At 34.6% G+C, this 20,283-nt stretch overlaps 2 protein-coding genes across 2 annotated transcripts; one reads left to right on the plus strand and one right to left on the minus strand.

Moving 5' to 3' along the window:
- The first annotated feature begins 330 nt into the window (after window positions 1-330).
- LOC135693204 (haloacid dehalogenase-like hydrolase domain-containing protein 3) lies at window positions 331-3,399 on the plus strand. Its single transcript, XM_065211604.2, has one exon. The coding sequence runs from the start codon at window positions 2,303-2,305 to the stop codon at window positions 3,047-3,049; it is 747 nt and encodes a 248-aa protein (XP_065067676.2). The 5' UTR covers window positions 331-2,302; the 3' UTR covers window positions 3,050-3,399.
- Window positions 3,400-3,787: 388 nt separating this feature from the next.
- LOC135693195 (putative RNA polymerase II subunit B1 CTD phosphatase rpap2) lies at window positions 3,788-19,572 on the minus strand. Its single transcript, XM_089111087.1, has 12 exons — window positions 19,555-19,572; window positions 19,091-19,211; window positions 18,045-18,143; window positions 16,771-16,836; window positions 12,389-12,474; window positions 12,032-12,091; window positions 11,126-11,535; window positions 10,295-10,401; window positions 9,719-9,807; window positions 5,680-5,760; window positions 5,322-5,390; window positions 3,788-4,924 (listed from the first exon to the last, which is right to left on the minus strand). Exons 2-12 carry the CDS (start codon window positions 19,091-19,093, stop codon window positions 4,711-4,713), a joined length of 1,284 nt encoding a protein of 427 aa, XP_088967213.1. The 5' UTR covers window positions 19,094-19,211; window positions 19,555-19,572; the 3' UTR covers window positions 3,788-4,710.
- Window positions 19,573-20,283: the final 711 nt, after the last annotated feature.

Raw genomic sequence — 20,283 nt, forward strand, 5'->3', positions numbered from 1 at the left:
ACTATGACTGGTGTGCCAAACAACAAGATTTTTATTTTGATATTTTTGGGCCTAATCAACACTTTTTAGCTGATAATTTTGGGTCTGTTAACTTTTGTTTTTGATTATTTTAGGTGAATTTTGATCACTGCGGATGGAACCCCTGTATATAAATATTTAAGTGCCTCCCTGGGTTTCGATCCTTCTTTTAACCTATTCTGAGTATAAATTTGCTTTATTACCACAAATTTTCGAATTGCCCCCTTAGAATACCCTCTCTAATAAGCCCCCATCTAAAAAGCACTTGAATTATAAGCTCCCGGAGAGCTATTTCGAGGAATTAAGCCATACAAACAAAAAAGGAAAAAAATAAACGTAAGAGTGCCTTCTTTACGAACAGGGCTGATGAAAATGAGATGCTGCATGAAATCATCGTTTTGCTGCAAGGATCAAGAGCGCTATTGTTTGAATTCGCAAGGCTGTTACCAACAAAATCCAAGCTAGCTGTGATTAAATATGCACAAAAGCTTTCAACGGGAGAGACGACTTACCCTAGTGGCATATCTTTTCAATATTCGCACAGATAGAGAAGCTGGAAACCCTTCAAAGTTTAATTCAACATAGGCCAGCGTTAATGAAATGTCTTTTGATGAAATGAAGAAAGAAGCTAGGAAACGTGATATGATGGAATACCTACCAAAGCAGTGTCAAGTACAACGAGTGAACCAAGTCATGCCAGATAAGATTAATTTTTAACAGAAAATGCTGTTTTAGATGCATTAATGGATTTGTAGTGTTAGAATGCAATATTAACATATTAGTAAGAATTAAGGAAACGTAAGTTGGAATGATTAAATTACGATGATAGATTTGAAATTCTGCCTGAAACTTTTAGGGATAGTCAAACCCTTCCTGACATAATCAAAATATCAACAAATAATTCGCGGTCTTTAGTATTCTATACATTCTATCAGTATTTTGCGCGCTTTCTCTTCTTTAATCCGTAAAAAGCGTACATGATGTCAGATAATCGAAACAAAAGAACAATGATCATTATAGATGAAGGAGACAACGCAAGCACCCATTGGACCTAGCTCTCATCTGGAGACACGAAAATGACCCCCATCGCATTCATGGCACAAGCGGGATTCTACACCACCAGTGAAAACAACATATGAAACTTGATTTAACATATTACCTTTTAATTAATATTCATTCTTTTCAATGCATAGCTATTTCCTCCAGATAACCTTCGAGAACGGGAATAATGTTTAAGGAAACAGAGCAATCTCTGACTATGTAGAAATCTATCAGCTGATACCCATTACTGTTTAAGATTTTTGTTTCTCTTAAAACGCCATATCTTCTATTATTCTGCTAGCAAAATCTGTTTTCTACATAGGTAATAATTTCACCATCTTTGCAAATGGACTAACGTTTGTGAAAATGTTTTCAATGCAACTACATGGACTCTGAAAAAGGGTTATTCTCACCAACCTATAAGGTTTATGTCAAAATATTTGAAATAGAGTAAGGTAAACGATTATTTAAGGAACTAAATTTCAACGAGAAAAATTACGCGAACATTAAAAGTCACCGACCATTCCAACCCCATAAAGTGGCGTACAATTAACGGCACGAAACACTGTGATCTTGAATAGCGTACATGACTAATCGCGAAGGTGGTAAGGAATTGTTATTAAGCGATCAGCAAGTAAACCAGAAAAAATAATAACATGACAAGACAATATCTGTAAGGGTTTAAGCTTCATCAGCAACAATGTGCTGTTATCAACCAAGAACTATACAAAATCAGGGAACAATAAAAAACTCGAGTCAACCTCCTAATTCTCAGACGCTAAATAAACGTCGCCGCTAACCGCAACAACCCTAGCGTGCATTAAATTTGCAAAATTAATTCGCTTGCTATGGAAACATTTACAAGATGCAAATGTTCAAAATAAGTCGTGAGCAGTGGAAGACCAGATTATCGCGTAGTGAAAACGTGGCCAATGTTATTTCCCGCGGCTTCTTCTTTCCGGATTTTTTCTTTCCGTGACTGTCTTCCCATGACTTTTCCCTGTAACTTTTCCTTCCCGTGACTTCTTTTTCCCGCGACTCTTCTTCCCGCCCCGCAACAATACTCCACGATATCGAGGCGACGGCAGCATGGCTCCTGGCCTGCATTCAACATTGGAAACACTGACAGATGTAGGCCACTGTCACAAAGAGTAATCCCTGACGTCGGACAGTAGCCACATCGTATTAAATAAAAAATATAAATCCATTTTAGATGAGCAGGAAACTCATTCATTAAACAGATATGAGATTCAAGCTTATAACATTTGACTTTTCAAACACACTTCTTAGAATACGTGGTCCAGTGGGTGGATATTATGCTGCAGTTGCAAATAAATATTACGGAGCAACTAAAATGACATTTAATGCTGATGACACTGACATGGAATTTTCAAAAGCATACAAAGAAGTCACTCGGCGTCTTCCAAACTATGGATACGAAAAAGGAATATCAACCGAAGATTGGTGGTATGAGGTAGTTCAAAGAGTATTCTACAACTTAGGCCTTCGAGACAAAAAGGTCATAAGGAGTATTTCTAATCAGTTATATACTGACTATAGTATGAAAGGACAACACGAATTGTTCCCAGAAGTTCTTAGCGTGCTGAAGGAGCTAAAATCAAAAACAGATTTAAAACTTGGAATAATATCAAATTTTGATGAACGTTTGTACATTTTATTGGATCAAATGGATATGGAAAAATATTTTGACTTGGTTTTATGCTCAAAGGTTTTTGGCAAGGCTAAACCAAATACAGAGATGTTTTCAGCTGCCTTGGTTTTAGCTGAGAATTTGAAACCTTGTGAAGCACTGCATATTGGAGACAGTATCCAGCTTGACTATCTTCCTTCAAGACAAGTTGGATTCAATTCACTCTTGATAAGAAGAGACATGAACAATGAAGAAATAATGGAGAATAGAAATAAAATCCATACCATTGATTCATTAGAAAGGATCTTACCACAAAATCTTGATAAGTTGTGTTTATAGATTTCGATGAACGACAATGTGTTGTTAAAGACAATGTGTTGATGGAGCAGCAATAATTAACATCATAAAATGGTACAGCATCACTGATCTTAAAATTTCAGGAAAGTTTGAGAATATAAAAACTTTTGACAAAATCATGGTGAAGTAGTTACTTAAACCATGTTTGTGTCAAACTTGAAATTGTTTTATTAACCATGTAGAGTGCAAACAGAATCTTTGATCCATACTATTAAGACTTCCTTTCCAATTGTTTTAAATGAACAACTGGAAATACATTTTCTGTTACTTTTGGTTATAGCTTGACATTTATACTCTGAAGAGTGTCGGATGAAAAGCACTTTTGTATGCAATGTTTCGCTATTTTGTGCCATCTTCAAATTTTGTGGTACCAAAACTTATTTGATTAGACTAGAATAGTTTATTCTTTATATATAGTATTTCAAATTTCAGCAAACAGTACCAAACTAATCCTATAAATGAATTTCTCACTGTTAAAAGACTCAATCACAATTCTTTTCTGTTACTAACTTCCCAACTACTGAGCATTCCTCATAGCCTAACCATTGAGCCTTCATAGCAACTGATGCCTTGCTTATATGTAAAACTTGGCACATGTCATGGACAGAAAGGAAAATAGCAGGAGTACTTGTGCAGCACCAGTTATCATACTTTTGGCATATCATGAGGCAACCATGGTACAAAAAGATGAGAGTAGAAGGTAAACATGCTAGAGAAAGCTTAGAGTGACTCTGCATGTTTGATAAAAGAACCTCTTAAAACACCATAATATCAATGCAAAATCAAGAGAAAGTTTCTGCAATTGGACATGCCACAATGACATTGCCACTTATCAACCAGAGTCTAAAGTGACATAACATTATACTCCTATTTCTTAAAAAATTATTACATTAATAAATGTTTCTTATACAATGAGGTACAAAACACCTTTAATATCATAGGGTGGAAATGGGGAAACACTTTTTCCCATTTTGGACTAAAAAGCCCATCTACTAGGTAGTTTTTGCTAGAAAGTTGAATGAAAAAGGTAGAATTTCATTTCAGTTAAGAGTCCATTTGCATTGAACAATCCTTTGATGGAGCCTGACAAAAATGTTAAGTGTTGTGATTATCAGAAAAAGTACTAGATTGTGATTTTTTTAAGTCAGCTGAATCCCATCAAATATTTACCATAACCCAACACATTTTTATAGTAAAATGGATACTGAAAAAATTGGCTTCCAAACAAATGATGATCACTTTAACCCAAATTATTCTAGCCTTCTCTTTCCCCTGACAAAACACACTGTGCAGAATATTGTTCCGTTACACTGTACATTGAAATATTCGTAGAGCCTGCAAATCACAGCTGCCTATTCAAAAAGCCTCTCTATGGCCTTTCATGTTTACCTCACAGTTGTGTCTTCTTGATTTTCATATATCTGAGTTTTTGTACCAGGCCAATTTACCTGTTCCAATAAGTGCATCCAATAAACTGTTTGTCATCAATTTGATACTATCCATTTGCGACAGAATATAATTGCACCTCCAGTCAGTTGCAAGCTGACTTCATAATGAATGATTCAACATGAATGACTAAGTTTTCAAACAGTCCATCTTTCCATAGGGTCATGCTTTGAATCACTGTCATACTTATATAATCCTTAATCCAGAGAATCATTATCATAATCAAGATCTGGTAAATCCTTACCTGAATCTTGATGTATATGAGGTTTTTCTCTATTTGTACTTTTGTTTAGTATATTTACAAGTTTCACAAACTTATCTTGATCAATTCCACAGCTTTTTAATATCACTTCAAGTTCCTTGGACCTTGCAGCAATTGACTCTTTAAGTGATTTCTCTTGCAGGCAAACCCTAGAATAAATTTTGACAACTTTTAATAAATTGCTAGCCTTTGTTTGAATTCTACTAACTATAGGTGTATCTACATCAACTTCAATTATGTAGTTGCTTTCAGATAGTTATTTGGGTGAGAGGAATGAATAACCAAAGGATGCATGTGGGTATAATTGGTTAAGTAAAAAGTTATGCAATGTCCCATTAAAATAACATTCTATCTTGATATTTTCACAGTTATTCCTGCTTTTCCTAAGAACAAAATCTAAGAATTATGGGTACTTTTTGAAATAAATTTCTATCTATAGAATAGACTTTAACTTAAGATAAACTATGCAAAGTCCTCAAAAGAGATAGATGAAAGGCAAAACTATTATAAGAGTTGTTTACAAAGCAAAGCAAAAAAGGACCTTACATATGCAAAATAGCTGTTGCAACAACCTTCCATTCTTTTGGATGCAATGTTATATTCTGACTTGTAAACCTGTGAAAAGTCAAACAAAGTTATTGAAATTCATGGAGAATCTGGCACCCTTATCATTGTCATAATGGTTATATTTCATTCTAGACTATATGGTATCTCTGACCTGGTGATATATTGCATCTTATATATGCATGACAGTTGCTAAATCACATCAAGTATATCTTGTTAACATAGACACCCTTATGAAATCAAAATTACCTAAAATAATAACTGAAATAAAGCTAAAATAACTGAAAGATTTTCAATTAACATTTTTCAGTTTCATTTGTCAACAAACAACTGAACTTACTTGAACGTTTTTATGAGTGATGTCAGGTCAAATTTGAAGTCAGCTAATGAAAGACATAACTCGGAAAAAACTTCTGTAAAGCTGTGAAACAAAAAGAAGCAGCATTTATTTTTGATGTTGTGAAATTCATAAACAAAACTTTTTGGAGCAAGTATGTACAAGAGAAGACAAAATAGGAATTTGACAATGTAAACAAGTATTTCAATGTAAACAAAGAAAAAGAACAGGAAAGATAACAGGGATATGGAGTCAACTAGTAAACTAGCCTGAGATCAGGCTCAGACTAAAAGCTTGGATGGAAAAGCCTCCTCTGCCATGAGCACCTGATCTCAGGTTACTTGTAAATGATCTAAAGAAAGAAATTAGCAACTGCAAGCGAAGGCAAACACAACATACTTTCTTGTAAAACGTTTAGCTTTTTGTCTTAAATTTTGACAGCAGAGTGCAAAATTCAATCTTAAACAGCAAATGACTGCATAAGTGCTAAGGACACTCATTTGAAAATTTCATATGGACACTTTGGCCTTATTCTGTAGGGGTGCTCACTGGCAGGACACATTGTTGTAACATTTGGCCATTGATTCAAAAGAATATAAAAATTGATAATGAGAAACTAACAGTTTACATAAATTTGTAAATCTGTTAACAATCAAAAGAATTCTATAATAGTTACAAAGATAAATGTCTAATTTCAACATTTATTTCCAGGCCTTGAAAAAGGGCTTTTCTTTCTGGCAGCAAAAATAAACAATTCAAGATTTCCTGTGAAGCTTCGACAAAATTTCCAGGCTCTGAAAGTTATACTTTAAGTTGTTTGATTTGTTTAAAAATTTGTCCTAAAAATAAACTGTCATACTAAAAAAGATTTTATTGCTGGTCCTCGATTTTTGATGATAGCTATTCGAACAGCAATAATTTTGTCTATACTGTATTAGATGATCAAGAAGAACATGACCGAGCACAATACTAATAGTTTGCTCTCAAGGTTAAAGTTAGTAGATATTAAATCTATAATAACTTTGATCAAATTTCATATCAGTACTAGCAAACTAGATACTTTTTAAGTATTGGTTCATCCTACATCTTGCTCTGGGATTCATGTTTGCTGCTCATTTTTATCATCAAAGCTAAAAGTTCATACAACATGTAAGAACACTTTTTATTTTTGAATGATTAAAATTAATGTTTCTATCAGAGGTGGTGCTAGAGACAAAGATGTAAGACCAAAACGCTTACATTCTATAAAGCAAGCGATGAAAAATGTATGTGAATGCCAGTCGAGAAGACGAATAATAATGGCCACATCCACGCAGGGTTCGGGGCATGTTCATTTTCAAAACAATTGACGTAGCAAGATTGGCTGTCTTTAAGTGTTTTTACATATATAGAATGGCTAATGTATAGAAAGAAATGAACTTTGTTTTAGCTTCCTTTAATGAAATTAGTAGCTGAAAATCATGCCCGAAATTTGGTATAACAGATGCTGATAATACCAGATGATTGTATTTTGAAAGCTAATCTTTGTTTTTTGTTAGTAGCGCAGAACAAAAGTTATACAGTATGTTTGTATATCACAAGAAAACACCTTTTCGTAGAAAGAGTGCATAGCATGAAAAAATGTTCATATTGAAATCAAGCAATGGAGATTTCACGCTAAAAATTTCCTGGCAAACAGCAACAATTTCCTGCAATAAATTTGTGCTAAAAGTTTCCTGGCAGCGTCGCTACATTTCTTTAAGGCCCTGTTCATTTCATTAATTTTCAATTATTATTTTCAAGTCATTTAAACTATAAAAAACAGCATAAAATAGAATAAAACAAAAAGTTACAAATTACAGATCTTAACGTGATAGAACACGCTACCCAATCCTTTCTGAACCACCCTACCCCTTCTAACCCACCCTACCCACGCAATTAAGCTACCCAACCCCTTCTAATCCACCCTGTCCACGCAATCAAGCTACCCAATTCCTTCTAACCCACCCTACCCACGCAAACTTTGAACAAAGTAATTCATCATTGAGAACGAAAGATAAGTAAACATTAAGACATTACTCGTTATGGTTTTAAACGGAAAAGAAAACACAGAAACTTTAAATGCATTTTGACAGTGTTGAAACCTTTTTATGTAGCTTACTCTGATGTCTGCCATATACAGGAGCTCCTTTATTTGTTTGTTATTTATTAACACTCCTGCTCCTTATTTCAACCCTACTATTTGATGGATGACATTGCTAGACTAAAAATTACAATTGTGCTTGCGGTCAATTTTCATCATAGTTTGACTTCATAAAAGGCTAGCACTTTTTTAAAATCTTTTGGAAAACCAAGATTGTGCAAAAAACTATAATGGCGACATGTTTCGGATTATTGGTAAAGCCCGATCGTCGTTCCACCTAGCAGTTTTGGAATCTATCTACATGAGCACCAAAAAACCGCTACTGTGTAGACAAAAGGAGTTTGTTTTCACGTTAGGACTTCATTGGTAACATTTTCAATAGGCAAGCGGCACTGACTGGTCAACCTCAACAGTCATGTGCTCGTGTTTCTGATTGGCCTATTTCGATCCACAACTGGGTATATATATTTCCTAGCGTAGAGTTTTCGGTCTATGTTCTGACGTTTTAAACTCTGAAGAGTATCAGACGAAAAGCTTTAGTTTACTAAATGTTTGCTTTTTTCAAAGCCATGTTTGAGTTTATTAAACACAGCATAACGCGGCCTATGTCATCACGCTCAAAGCAGTCCCATGCCATTTTAATAATAACTGTAGGAATTCATCATCCTTAGAAACATGTAAGCATAAAAAGGCGATCATGCTTAGTATTTTAAAGCTCATCTTTATCGAAAATTTGACACTTAACACTGGACACCTAAAAATTTGACACTTTAAAAATAGTCATTTCATAAAACAGTCATTCACAGGACCCTACACCAGTATAGCAGATGCAGCAGTTACTAAGGGAAACGCTTTTGCCGTTTGCTTTTGCATGATAATATTAAAAAGAATTACCCAAAGAACTGACTGATACAAATTTTATAGTACTTTTTTGCCAAATTTATTCTACCGTGCCTTATATACTCTGCCTTTTGAGAGCAGCATGTGTAAGAGAAGACAATATGGGAATTTGGCAAAGTTAACAAGACTGAAAAAGAACAGGATTATTATCCCGGCAAAGAAATTATCTTCTTTTCATAACAGAGCATCTTCACTGCTATTTTTTAAAGGCAATTTTACATTGTTCAATTATCGTGTTTTCACCACTAGCTTCAAAAAAGCAACAAAATCAAGCAAATTTGCTATTGAAAGACTGCGATGAACATCCCAAATGTTTTTCTATTGAAAAGGCACTACATAACTTTGATTGCAGGATTGCACTCGTTTTACGCATTACAAATTCATTTAGAGAAAGCCTTTTACAGCAGTGATATCATAAAGTTGTTAAGCGTTGACGTCAGAAAAATCTTTTTTCAGAATTTTGAATATGGACCCTATAGCCCGAAAAAGCATTATGAAATACCTCTAAATATATGCAAAACAGTTGAATGTGTTTAAAATTGGCTCAGACATGGCCACATGAGCACAGTCTTTTTCCTCATCAAACCGCTGTAATCTGGTCTATTTTCATAAATTTATGAACAGAGGCAAAATAACAGCAATCGAAAAAGTGAAAGAAAAGTGAAGCAAGAACTGTCCCCCTGTGCAACAGAGTCGTTTATTATTGCTACATTTCGGACGAGCTATGGACCTTTTGCATTCAAACAAAGCAGACGACTGGCCTGGCAATTTGAAATTGTTGTGGATAACCTGTATTGTCTTTAACAGATGGGCTGATAATAAGCAAAGAAAAATAAAATGACATAAAAAATGTAGAGCTATTACAAGACAAGCACAGCTGTGACAATCTTTTTTCATAGAAATTGACAGTTGTCATCTTTGCAACAGGTATTTAGAGATTTGTCTTGATTCGTGTGTGAACGACAAGTGTGCATATAATGAATCTGCTATACTCGAAGAGCAGAAAAATATAAAACTGACCTATGTTTCAGCTTTTCGGAAACTATTCTTCTTCTGATGCTTTGTTGGGATTTTGAATCAATTAGTGGCGATACAAATTTCTTTGAAACCTAATGGTGAACAAATCAAACAAAAATAGCCTGTCACTTAACATCAAACTACTGAACGGTCAACACCATACTAAGACTTGAATAATATTTAGTTTACCAAAATGAGAATTAGCATATGAAGTAGAAAAATGAGATGATACAAGGCAGATTCATAATTGTTGAAAAATAATATTTTATCATTTCCTATTTAAAATATCAAAATGCTATTTGATAATTTAGATAGAATTTGAACTGTTTGAAGAGACTGTTTGCTTTTATGTGATTGAAATTTACTTATATCTTAGACACTTTACATTTCAACAAAACGGACAGACATAACAATACAAAACATGCTGGAAGTAATAGATTTAAATGGAACAAAACAAGCATATCTTCGATTCACCCATCCGACAAAATAAATGTTTTATCTAAGGAAAGTCCGTTTTGATATTAGATCTTTCTATAAACATGATGATAATTATAAAGAAGCAGATATGTTGATACTTACAACTGGTCCTACATCTTTTGAAGTCACTTCCTGCTCCCATTCTTCGTTTTCTTGCAAAAATCGTTTTGCTGACTTTTTCCTTCTCTCGAATGACGACCTTTGTTCAGCTTGTAAACAAAAAAAGACATTTGACTTTCCATTTGAGTATGTTATCAATGGAAAAACAAGTATTGCTCAGCCACTTATGAGATGTTCATGACATTTGCAGCAATTTTAGAATCGATTAATTAGACTAGAATATGCAACGCAGTCAGTATTCAACTTTTCGAATATCATAAATACATAGAAAAATTAAGGATTAGCGAAAATGTACCAAAAAAGACACGAAGGTCTTGTAGAAAAATGAATTCGTAGAAAGCTACTATGCAAGCATTAGAAATTGGTCTTTTTATGGTGCATAAAATACGACATCAGGAAAAAATGATTTGTATCAGATAACACCATATTTGATGACATTGTTATCACTAAGTTTTAAGTCGTATTACTTGATAGAATATAATACTGTTAAATTCATATTATCGGTTTTACGTAGCATTTGGAGTGGAGGGGGCTAAAGGCAGCGAGTGAAAGAGCTTGTAATCCGAACATCATCATGCCGTCATTGGCCCAGGCCAACTGACTTCTCAACTGGCACTTCCCTGAAGTATGGATTGTATATGTAGGCAAACACATTTACCTTACTGGGTAAATACACTTATTATCATATCATATGACAAAATATAAAGCTATGGTGAGTTCGAAAGTTTAAGAATTACCAAATACAGATTATTATCACTCAGTTGGAACATAATACCACCAAATCCTGGTGCCTATGAATGAATTTCTAAATACCTTGTGTGGTTTGAGTTTCGTCTTGACTTTCAACTTCGCTGTGTATCATTTTGAAATATTCATATGTATCAACCGTACACCATTCTTGCAGCAGACTGCACAACTTATCAGTGTCAATGTCTTTCCCCTTCGCTACAGGCTCCTCCGGAAGGTCAATCAGCTTTGTACTACCGCCTTTAGAAACACCTTCAAGTTTCATCGACTTCGTACTGATGCTTGTAGATTTCGAGGGGATATTAGCAGTCTCTAGATGGCTGGTATATGACGAATCTAAAGTTTCATCGCCAGGCTTCGAATGGGCTTCATGCCCAGGTCTAATTTGCTTTTCTTCAGTGGCTGTTTCCTTTATAACAGCCACCGGAGATGAAAGATGCATATTTTCTAGTTTGGTATCATCAGCATCAAAAATCCTGAAAAATACAAAAATCATTCAAATACAAAACGTAAAATGTTGCAGTTATAATGTAAGGGGGATAGTGTTTTGCTGTATAAAAAGAAATGCGCTGGTTGACTGTGAAATGAATTAAAGTGAGGAGAATGATCTTCAATGAGCTATGACCTACATGAACCTTCAGCAACCAATAAAAATCTGCAATGACTCTCTGCAGTATCATTAGCACACAGCAACAACGACACAAAACAAAGTAAGACCAAATTTCAAAAAAATGACAGCTTCAATTCTTACCAAAATAGATAGAACACCAAAATCTTAAAATCCAAAAGTGGCAACCCGAGGGTTCACTGCTAAATCACCCCCTCCCCTCCCCTTGGCAAGGATTGAACTTTTCTATTGTCCAGCTTATAACACGCAGCTTTGATAGACAATATAAGCATGGAACATACAATATTACAGAAACTGCCTAGTCAAATTAAAGTTTAAAAAAGATAAACATGAAAAACACTCACTCCTGCTCTACCGGCTCGTCCTCTACCTTCAATTTATCTTCAAGAAACTCGATTTCAATTCTAAAGGGAACAAAAAACACAAAACCTATGTACAGCACAGCACTAATAAATTGTTAGCAATCTTTGTGTTGTGCAGAATTTAAAAAATGGCTCTGAAAAGCAAACATTTTGAAACATGTTACTAAAACTTTTTTGCAAAATCAACCAATTTTTGTTAAAAAAGTAAAGATTGTAGACAGATTCCAAAACACATCAATGAAAAAAATCTTTCTTGCTTAATGCGTCTACAATTTGCAACATTGTATGTTAATGGCAAATCAAAGGCGTTGATGATATGGCTCAATTCTATATACTTACTTGTCTTTTCGCAGCCATAGAGGAGATGAGGGGATCTGCGATGCAACATATTTACTATTTTTATAACACTGGCTGCTGCAGTAACACTGTAAGATAGAGACAAGATATCAAATTTGTAGAAAAGAGAAAAAAGAGAAAATCTGTTTACATAAGTTTGGATTCTACACAATAGAAGAATAAAATAAAAGGCTTCAAGGAAAAGCAAAGTCTAAAATGGGAGCTATCGGTTGTTTTATAACAATGAAAGCGGTCTCATGTACTCATTTAAGCAAATTAGGGCATATTCACGTAGCTTATAACCTGTCTTATTCAAATCTAAAATTAATAAGCTCGATCTTTCCTCCTAAACCCCTCCCTATTTTCCCTTGTTAGGGCTTCGCCCTTTCTCTAACACCTCCAACTAAAAAAGGGAAGAAGTTGAGACCTTGCTTACGTGAAGTAATACCGGTGTATCATGTTGCCATGACTCATTTTGATTTCCTCGGTGCTTATTTAACAGATATGTTTTCATCTTCGGGGCTACTTAGGCTTCGTTCACACCAGTTAGAATGTTATATTTTCACTGATATGATCATACGCTTTTAGTGTGATCATTTACATTCCCAAATGATGACAATACTGCACTCGACTTAAGAATGAGCGGCAAAACCTGCAGAGCTTGTAACGTTCATCCTAACAACACAATCAACTCTGTCTAATTCGAACTTTCGTAATTCGAACTTTTACTAATTTGAACAAATTTTTCCGGTCCCTTGAAAATCTTTCGATAAACCCTTTAAAATACCCCTGTGATCCGAATCTCTAAAATTTTGACTTTAAGTGATTCGACCAATTTTATAGCTCCACATCACACCATTACCTGAGGAAAACAGCCTTTTCTAGTTCAAACTTAAAGCATATTAACGATAAGGGTTGACTACAAATATACTTTCGTGGCTGTTAAATAAATGGCTGTTATTTAAGTCATTTTTGTCAAATTTTCTCCGGGGAAAAATGATTAAGTTCGGGCCTACCTCCATGCCGTACCGTAAATATAATACGCACTAGCGACTTGATTTACAACTGTTTTCCAAGTTGCAATTACACGGGAAAACGCTTTAAATTTAGGAATAACAGAGGCAAAATCCAAGATATTTCGAAAACTCGTATAAATTGAGCATTTTGTAATTGGAAAATTTTTACAGTCTAAAAGAGAGTTCCATAGAGTTGTCTGTACTCTTAAAACAAAACATCATCGATACATTAAATAATACCGTAAATGATATGAAAATTATCTGCACTTAATTTATCGCTTTTTTTATTCATATTTAGGGATGAATCGCGAACTTTAAAGAGATGAGACCAGAGAAGCTTGAAGTTTTAGCATAACAGTTTACTCGCAACGAACCATGAACTGGAAATGCAAGTAAAAATTCTAAGAATCCTAAGATTTATTAACGTCTGAAAAATGTTCGTTCAAGGAGATATGTAATTTCAATTCCAGTTGCAGTAATTCAATAGATGCATGAAAATAAAAGGGTGGTCGACAATTTTAAGGATCTGATAAACATGGCCTTCTAGATATTATAACAAAACGAACCAAGGATGCAGATATAAAACACTTGATGAAAAATATCATACATATTTCATCAAAAATATTTTCAGGAAAAAAACTTGTCTATAAATTGCCCGTGAAAAAGTAGCTTGGAATTAGTATTCCTTAAAGTGCCACTGAATTGAAAAAATCAAAATTTTTTTTATTGATGTTCTAAGTCAAGTCAGTGCTCCTGATTCCGATGGTGAAGTTCGTTTTTCGGAATTGTGAAGCGTTTTGAAGCTACAGCGCTTCAAAGTTGCGATTTTCAAGACTTTTTGTGCGAAAATTTGTGCGCGGTCTGTGAGGAATTTCAGGAATGTGTGACGCATTAACGTTTATAAGTCGCGGAAGTGATGCGGGCTTCAGTACTGAAAACTGTATTTCGAGTGCGATAAAAAACCAAAAAAAACGCGAAGTGGATGGAAATAGTGCGATACTTGTGCTCTAAATATCACTAGCTATCTAACTACAAGACATGTGCAATGTATTTTCTTGCGAAAATTCCGAGCCCATGCGAAATAAGCAAACTTTTTGCGTGCAGTTTTTACCAAGACTTCATGCCGATCATTTACCTTTTGTAAATTATTGAGCGTGTCGAATAAGAATGCTTTTACCAACAGCTTTACAAATTATGAATAAAAGTGAGCAAATTGATCAAGGGAAAAAGTTGATCTATTATAATACCACACAAAATGCACATTTTTCGGCGCTTTTCCCACTTTCCAACTTGCTTTGCCACTGTCGAAGCATCAGTTATCGCCAGGGCCGTCAAGATAGGATAAATTGCCCCAGAGCCTCGTGGTCAGGGGGCCTCAAAAAGTAAAGAAGTTCATTTTAAATTGAATTGATTAAATGTAACAAAATTATTCCTTAAAAAGCAAAACTTTTTAAACGTTTGCAAGAAAAATAATCAATTTAAGCTAATCTAGAATTCGTGGTTGCAAATATCTTTTCGCATATCCGTTTTGGCTTACGGAGCGTCTTGGCGTCCCTGGTTATAGCAGGAGCATCATTGTTAGCATCATTGTCATGGTATCGTGATCCAAAATGAAAATTATGAAAATAACTTGCTTTATCTGGAACCTTGTTCTCCAGTCTATAAGTAGCACGGTGGGATATTTTTGAGCTTCTATTCACACCCTATCTTTTTTGGCGTATCAAACTGCCTATCTCTATCACGTTTTATGCTGGTGTCGCGATCTGATGGTTAAATTGTGACAATTACTGCTTAGAGGTTTGAAATCTAGTATCCCAGTCTATAAATAGCACAAGGGAAATTTTTCGGCGTCTATTCGCATCCTATCTTTTTCAGCGTATCAAACTGCTTATCTATACAAAGTTCCATGCTGATATCGCGATCTAAAAGTTAAATTATGACAATCACTGCTTAGAGGTCTGGGACCTGGTACCCCAGTCTATAAATAGCATAAGGGGTATTTTTCAGCGTTTATTCAGACCCTATCTTTTTTAGCGTATCAAACTGCTTATCTCTACAAAGTTCCACGCTGATATCGCGATCTAAAAGTTAAATTATGACAATCACTGCTTAGAGATCTGGGACCTGGTACCCCACTCTATAAATAGCACAAGGGGATATTTGTCAGCGTCTATTCACACCCTATCTTTTTCTGCGTATCAAACTGCCTATCTCTATCAAGTTTCATGCTTGTATCATGTTTCACACAATTTGTAACTTTTTATCTTCTTACAGGCCTCACTATGGCTGAATTGACTATATAAATCTTAATGCGTCACTCGCCCCAGCCTCTTTTCACACGACCTACTCGCAAAAGAACCCCAGAAACCCCTATTTGTGGGCCCCAATTTAAAAAACTAAACCTTTTTTCGAAATCAGCGATGATTAGTCTACCAGAATCAACAATAAAAAAAATTTCATTTTTTTCAATTCAGTGGCACTTTAAATTTAATTTATTTTGAAAATTTTATCTCGTTACATTGGATTCTCGTCGTCGTATTGCTTTGTTCCTGAATATCTTTCGTATTATTAATCATTGCAAGATTCACAGAATCCGGCTGACAGCCTATCCTGCGGTTCTTCCTTCTTACACACAGTTTGGAATTTGTTATATTAAAAGTCTCCAATGTGCAATGAAATTATTTTGTTGAAGAAAGCAAGAGATACATAAATAAGAAAGAGAATTTAAGATATTATCAGCAACTTTTTGCTACTGAATTTTTTGTGATAGTCTATACAGAAATTTTCTGTGAAAAAATATCATTATCCAATAATTTCATGTGACTAAAATGGATATACGGTCACGTGGAAATAGCGCTCTGTGCATCATTGTCAAAACCTTGGATGGAATAAAGGGAAGTAAAGGATCTGACCACAACGAAATAAATCGTATATCAGCAAACATTACAAAAATAGATTTGGCAGGAGAAACGAGCTACAAAATAATTTCTTGATAACTTGCTCGTTATGGTGGTCAGGCATCGATATAAGCATTTTGTGATGATTGACAGCAATTGAAAGTTCGATTATGTCTTCAAAGTCCATCAAACAACGTCGAAAACTCCGTACATTACCCAATATAATTGCAAGTGCTGGCAAAACATGAAACTGTAACGTGGGCCCCATTCACACTGCTCTGTTTTTGACAGTATCCGTTTTTGTGACCCGATCACTCCAAACGCTCTTGTTTTATTAGCCAACCGCTAAAGAGACATATGGCCTTTAAACAGTGTTTTGTGCATTGAATGTTTGCCAAGCATGGCAGAGGCTGAACATCAACCTGAGTAAAAAAGCAATGCTTATTTTTCTAAAAACATTTAGCAAACTAACCTTCCTTTCGGTTATGTCATAAATTTGCTTCCTTTCCATCGATATATGAAATTTTTGTCTAGGAACCTGTAAAATAGACAAGAGTTCATTAAATTGCTATGCAAACAGAAAAGAAAAAACATGGGTTTGGCGACAACGTTTTGAAAAAATTAAGCTTACAAGCAATAGAGAAAGCAAGGAAAGTTTAACAAATAGCCTCCTTCAATTCAATTCAATTCAATTCAATTCAGTTCAATTCAATTCAATTCAATTATAATAAATTCAAGCTTCTAATTAAATGCTACATGAATAAACATATTTACAATTAATAAAGCATAGGGCAAATTAAAAGAACTCAGATGACCTATCGAGTTATTTGCCCTATTATACTCCTCCACAACGCCTTGCCCCTGACATTGACTGACAAGCATGCATTCACAAACACTAAACATATACAAAATTCACCAATAGCTCATATAAGCTAAACGAAAATCATATTATGCTTATTATGGGGCATGGCACAACATTACAGAGAGTCTTGTACCCACCCACTGAAAAAGTTGATGGTTAGGCAAATATCTTTTATAACTTACATCTAATTCAGTTTCATTCTTTGAAAAATTTCACTACATACAATTTCTCAGTTGCTCTACTAGACAATAAACTATGTACAATAAAAATTATATACAAAGCAAATATAAAACGAAGTTAAAATATAATAACATTATAAATAGAAAATTTGTTGTATATTTATAATAAAAAACTGTTTACTGGTTTGCCAGAAAATGTTTGACGCTTTCTAGGTAGAGCTGTATACACTTTAGGGTTATAGAACAGGATGTTCTTAATTCCTGACCAATACACCAAAAGCCTGTATGTAATGAATTGCATGAAGTGAAATTTCTCTCAATAGCAAGGCTAATCAAGGAGAGAGCACCCTTTTCCAGACTTGATATGAGATATCTCCACGTGGACTTTCTATTAAAGCTTAGGTATAAGTAAAGGGTGGCAAAAGTATTCATTTGCACCAAGTCAACTAGAATCGGGAAAGTATTAAAAGGCTTTTGGTTTTTGATGGGTAAGTGAAATTAACACATTGCTATTCCAGCATTTTGCTCCAAAATATCAAACTAACCAAAGACCATATTGCAATTGTATTTTCCTGAGTCAGGAAAGCTTGATGTGTACAGTGTTGTTGAACAGATTAAGCTAAGTCAAAGAAAGAACAAATCCCCTGCCAGTGTTGAAATTTCTGTTGTTTAAAATCAAATCCACTCACAACCTTGATCACTTACCTTGCTCAAAGCATTGGAACATAATGGGTAGCCACACTGTTTTGAAATTGATCTTTCTTCAACAATGTCTGAATAGTGGCCGGGCATGATCTCGTTTAGCTGAAACGTTTAGTGGCAAAAATGTCAAATAGCTACATCAGCCACCACTAGCATAGTTGTGTTTTGCAATAAAAGATAATAAGAGTGGCAATGAATAGATTAAAAAGATACCTAGAAGGCCTCTCTGTAAAGATTTTAACAGGTGTATGGCTGATTGTTTGCCTCCAAGTAAAATCTTTCATTGAGGGATGCAATTCATAAAATCAAGCTTAAATCGCACGGAAAAGCAGTAATACCAGTTCTATTGATGTTACAGTTTTGCATGCCATCTTAAATCTTAAATCTTAAATAAAGTCTCACCAACGAAAGGAAATTCGAAAACTTTGGTCCCAACATAAATTCATACAGTAATGTACTGAACAGATGTAGCTAGACTGTTAACATGTTTTCAATCTAAAAATTACTTTCTGTAGTTATACAGTGGCAACAAGACAAAGCTTCTAACTAAAAAGTAATATTTACAAAATTCAAATGGCTGTGGCATGCTCTATCGCTACATTTTGAGTAGCAAGTGTGTGATAATATGCCTACATAGTTTAGCTTATGCCAAGCAACGGGTTGTGCAACCACATGCCTCAAGCTGAGAGAACTGATTCCTAAGGCTAATTATCAAAAATAAATTCTTGGTTGGTAGGTTATTCAAAAAGGGCACTTATTTGAAGGTAGTATAATATTTTAGAGTAGATTTACAAAATGGCAGAAAGTGACTTTGAGGTGGGGGTTTGATTCAAGAGTAGGCTATTGCAAGGTTAGGGCTTAGCTGTATTTGGTATTTGGTATTTTGATTTATAAAGGTCTTATGGTAAAATGATGGTAATTATGTATATAGATAAAAACAATTTGAAAATTTCTATTTTTCATAAGGACCAGAAATTAGAAAAAATGACTATCAAAACTATAAACACAAAACTATAGATGTTCACAAACTTAAACAAAAACCTGTATACCATGTCTTGAAATTCATTCTTTTCAATTGAATCAGACAGAACCACCTTCTCAACATTCTTGTAGGCTTTTCTTTCATGAGCAACTTGGTCTTCTATCTTTTTTCTCAAAATTTTTTCATCCCTGTTATAAAGCATTAAAATGATAATCACTACAATTTCACTTAAAAACAAATGACTTTTCAAACTTGATGGAAAAATGTGATGATCTATGCCATTTTTGTTTTTACTAGATTTGCAAGAATGGCAGACACCAAATGCTTTGACAATCTACTTCTGCCCTGTCATATACTCTCCAAACAAAATGATGTTCTTTTCCATTTCCACATGCAGAACTTCATTTAAATATACCCATAAACAAACATTTAATGATGGGTATTTTATGCACAATCTTCAGTAAATTCATTGGGTTTTATCAAGATAAAATAAGAGAACTAAGATAGCCCGACTAAAACCCCTTGATTCACCTCCTTTTTGCATCACAATTCTTGGTGGAACGGGCTCTGTTGTCCAAAAAAGACCACCTTTCACAAGAGCAAGCCTTGACGAGGCCAATGAGATGTTTCTAGTTTCTAAATATGGCAACTTCAGATCTATTCAATAATTTTAATTAATTGCTTATAACATGTATGATAGAAATAAAATGAAATGGTCCATGGCGGGAGCACAAGAAGTCCAGCATAGTTGCAAGCATATGCAATAGCTTTCTTTTTCCTTTGTTGAGCAGTGGCATTTTAAGGGGTAAACTAGAGGCATTTGCCCTTTCCTCAATGAGTTAAAGCAGGTCTGGCACCCTTTTTGGAAATTGTGCACAACCCTTTGAAGAAAAAGAAGCATGTCAAAAAGTTTTGGAAACCTAAAGGTTAATTTACTTCGAGGATTACCTTGAAGTTAAGTTTTTTCAGAAAATGTTTTGCTAGAAAAATAACACTTTGGAAGACAACAAATCAATAAAGTTGTGTTCTTTAATTTCTGCCGTCATTCAAACAGTGGTCGATTTTTTGTGCTTAAACGTTGTCCAATATTCATGTCAAAATAAAACCAAAAAAAACTATGGAGCATAATTCTGAATATTTGTGTGTTTTGCCTAGGGTCCTTGGTTCTCAGTCGATGTTGTAAATATCCCAGACCAATTTCCTAGCTATCTCTGAAATTCATAGCTGCTAAACTTTCTCTGCCACCAACCACAGTCACCC

The sequence above is a fragment of the Rhopilema esculentum genome, chromosome 11 (assembly GCF_057945365.1).
Source record: "Rhopilema esculentum isolate cy_ngs chromosome 11, ASM5794536v1, whole genome shotgun sequence".
In the NCBI taxonomy this organism is placed as follows: Eukaryota; Metazoa; Cnidaria; class Scyphozoa; order Rhizostomeae; family Rhizostomatidae; genus Rhopilema; species Rhopilema esculentum.

What these genes read in the sequence shown, in the direction of transcription:
- LOC135693204 (XM_065211604.2), top strand. Translation starts at nt 2,303, where the DNA reads ATGAGATTCAAGCTTATAACATTTGACTTTTCAAACACACTTCTTAGA.
- LOC135693195 (XM_089111087.1), bottom strand. An exon ending in GACGAGCCGGTAGAGCAGGA is followed by an intron (nt 11,536 to 12,031) that starts GTGAGTGTTTTT and finishes TGTATTTTTCAG; the next exon opens with GATTTTTGATGCTGATGATA. An exon ending in TCCGAAAAGCTGAAACATAG is followed by an intron (nt 5,761 to 9,718) that starts GTCAGTTTTATA and finishes TTTGTTTCACAG; the next exon opens with CTTTACAGAAGTTTTTTCCG.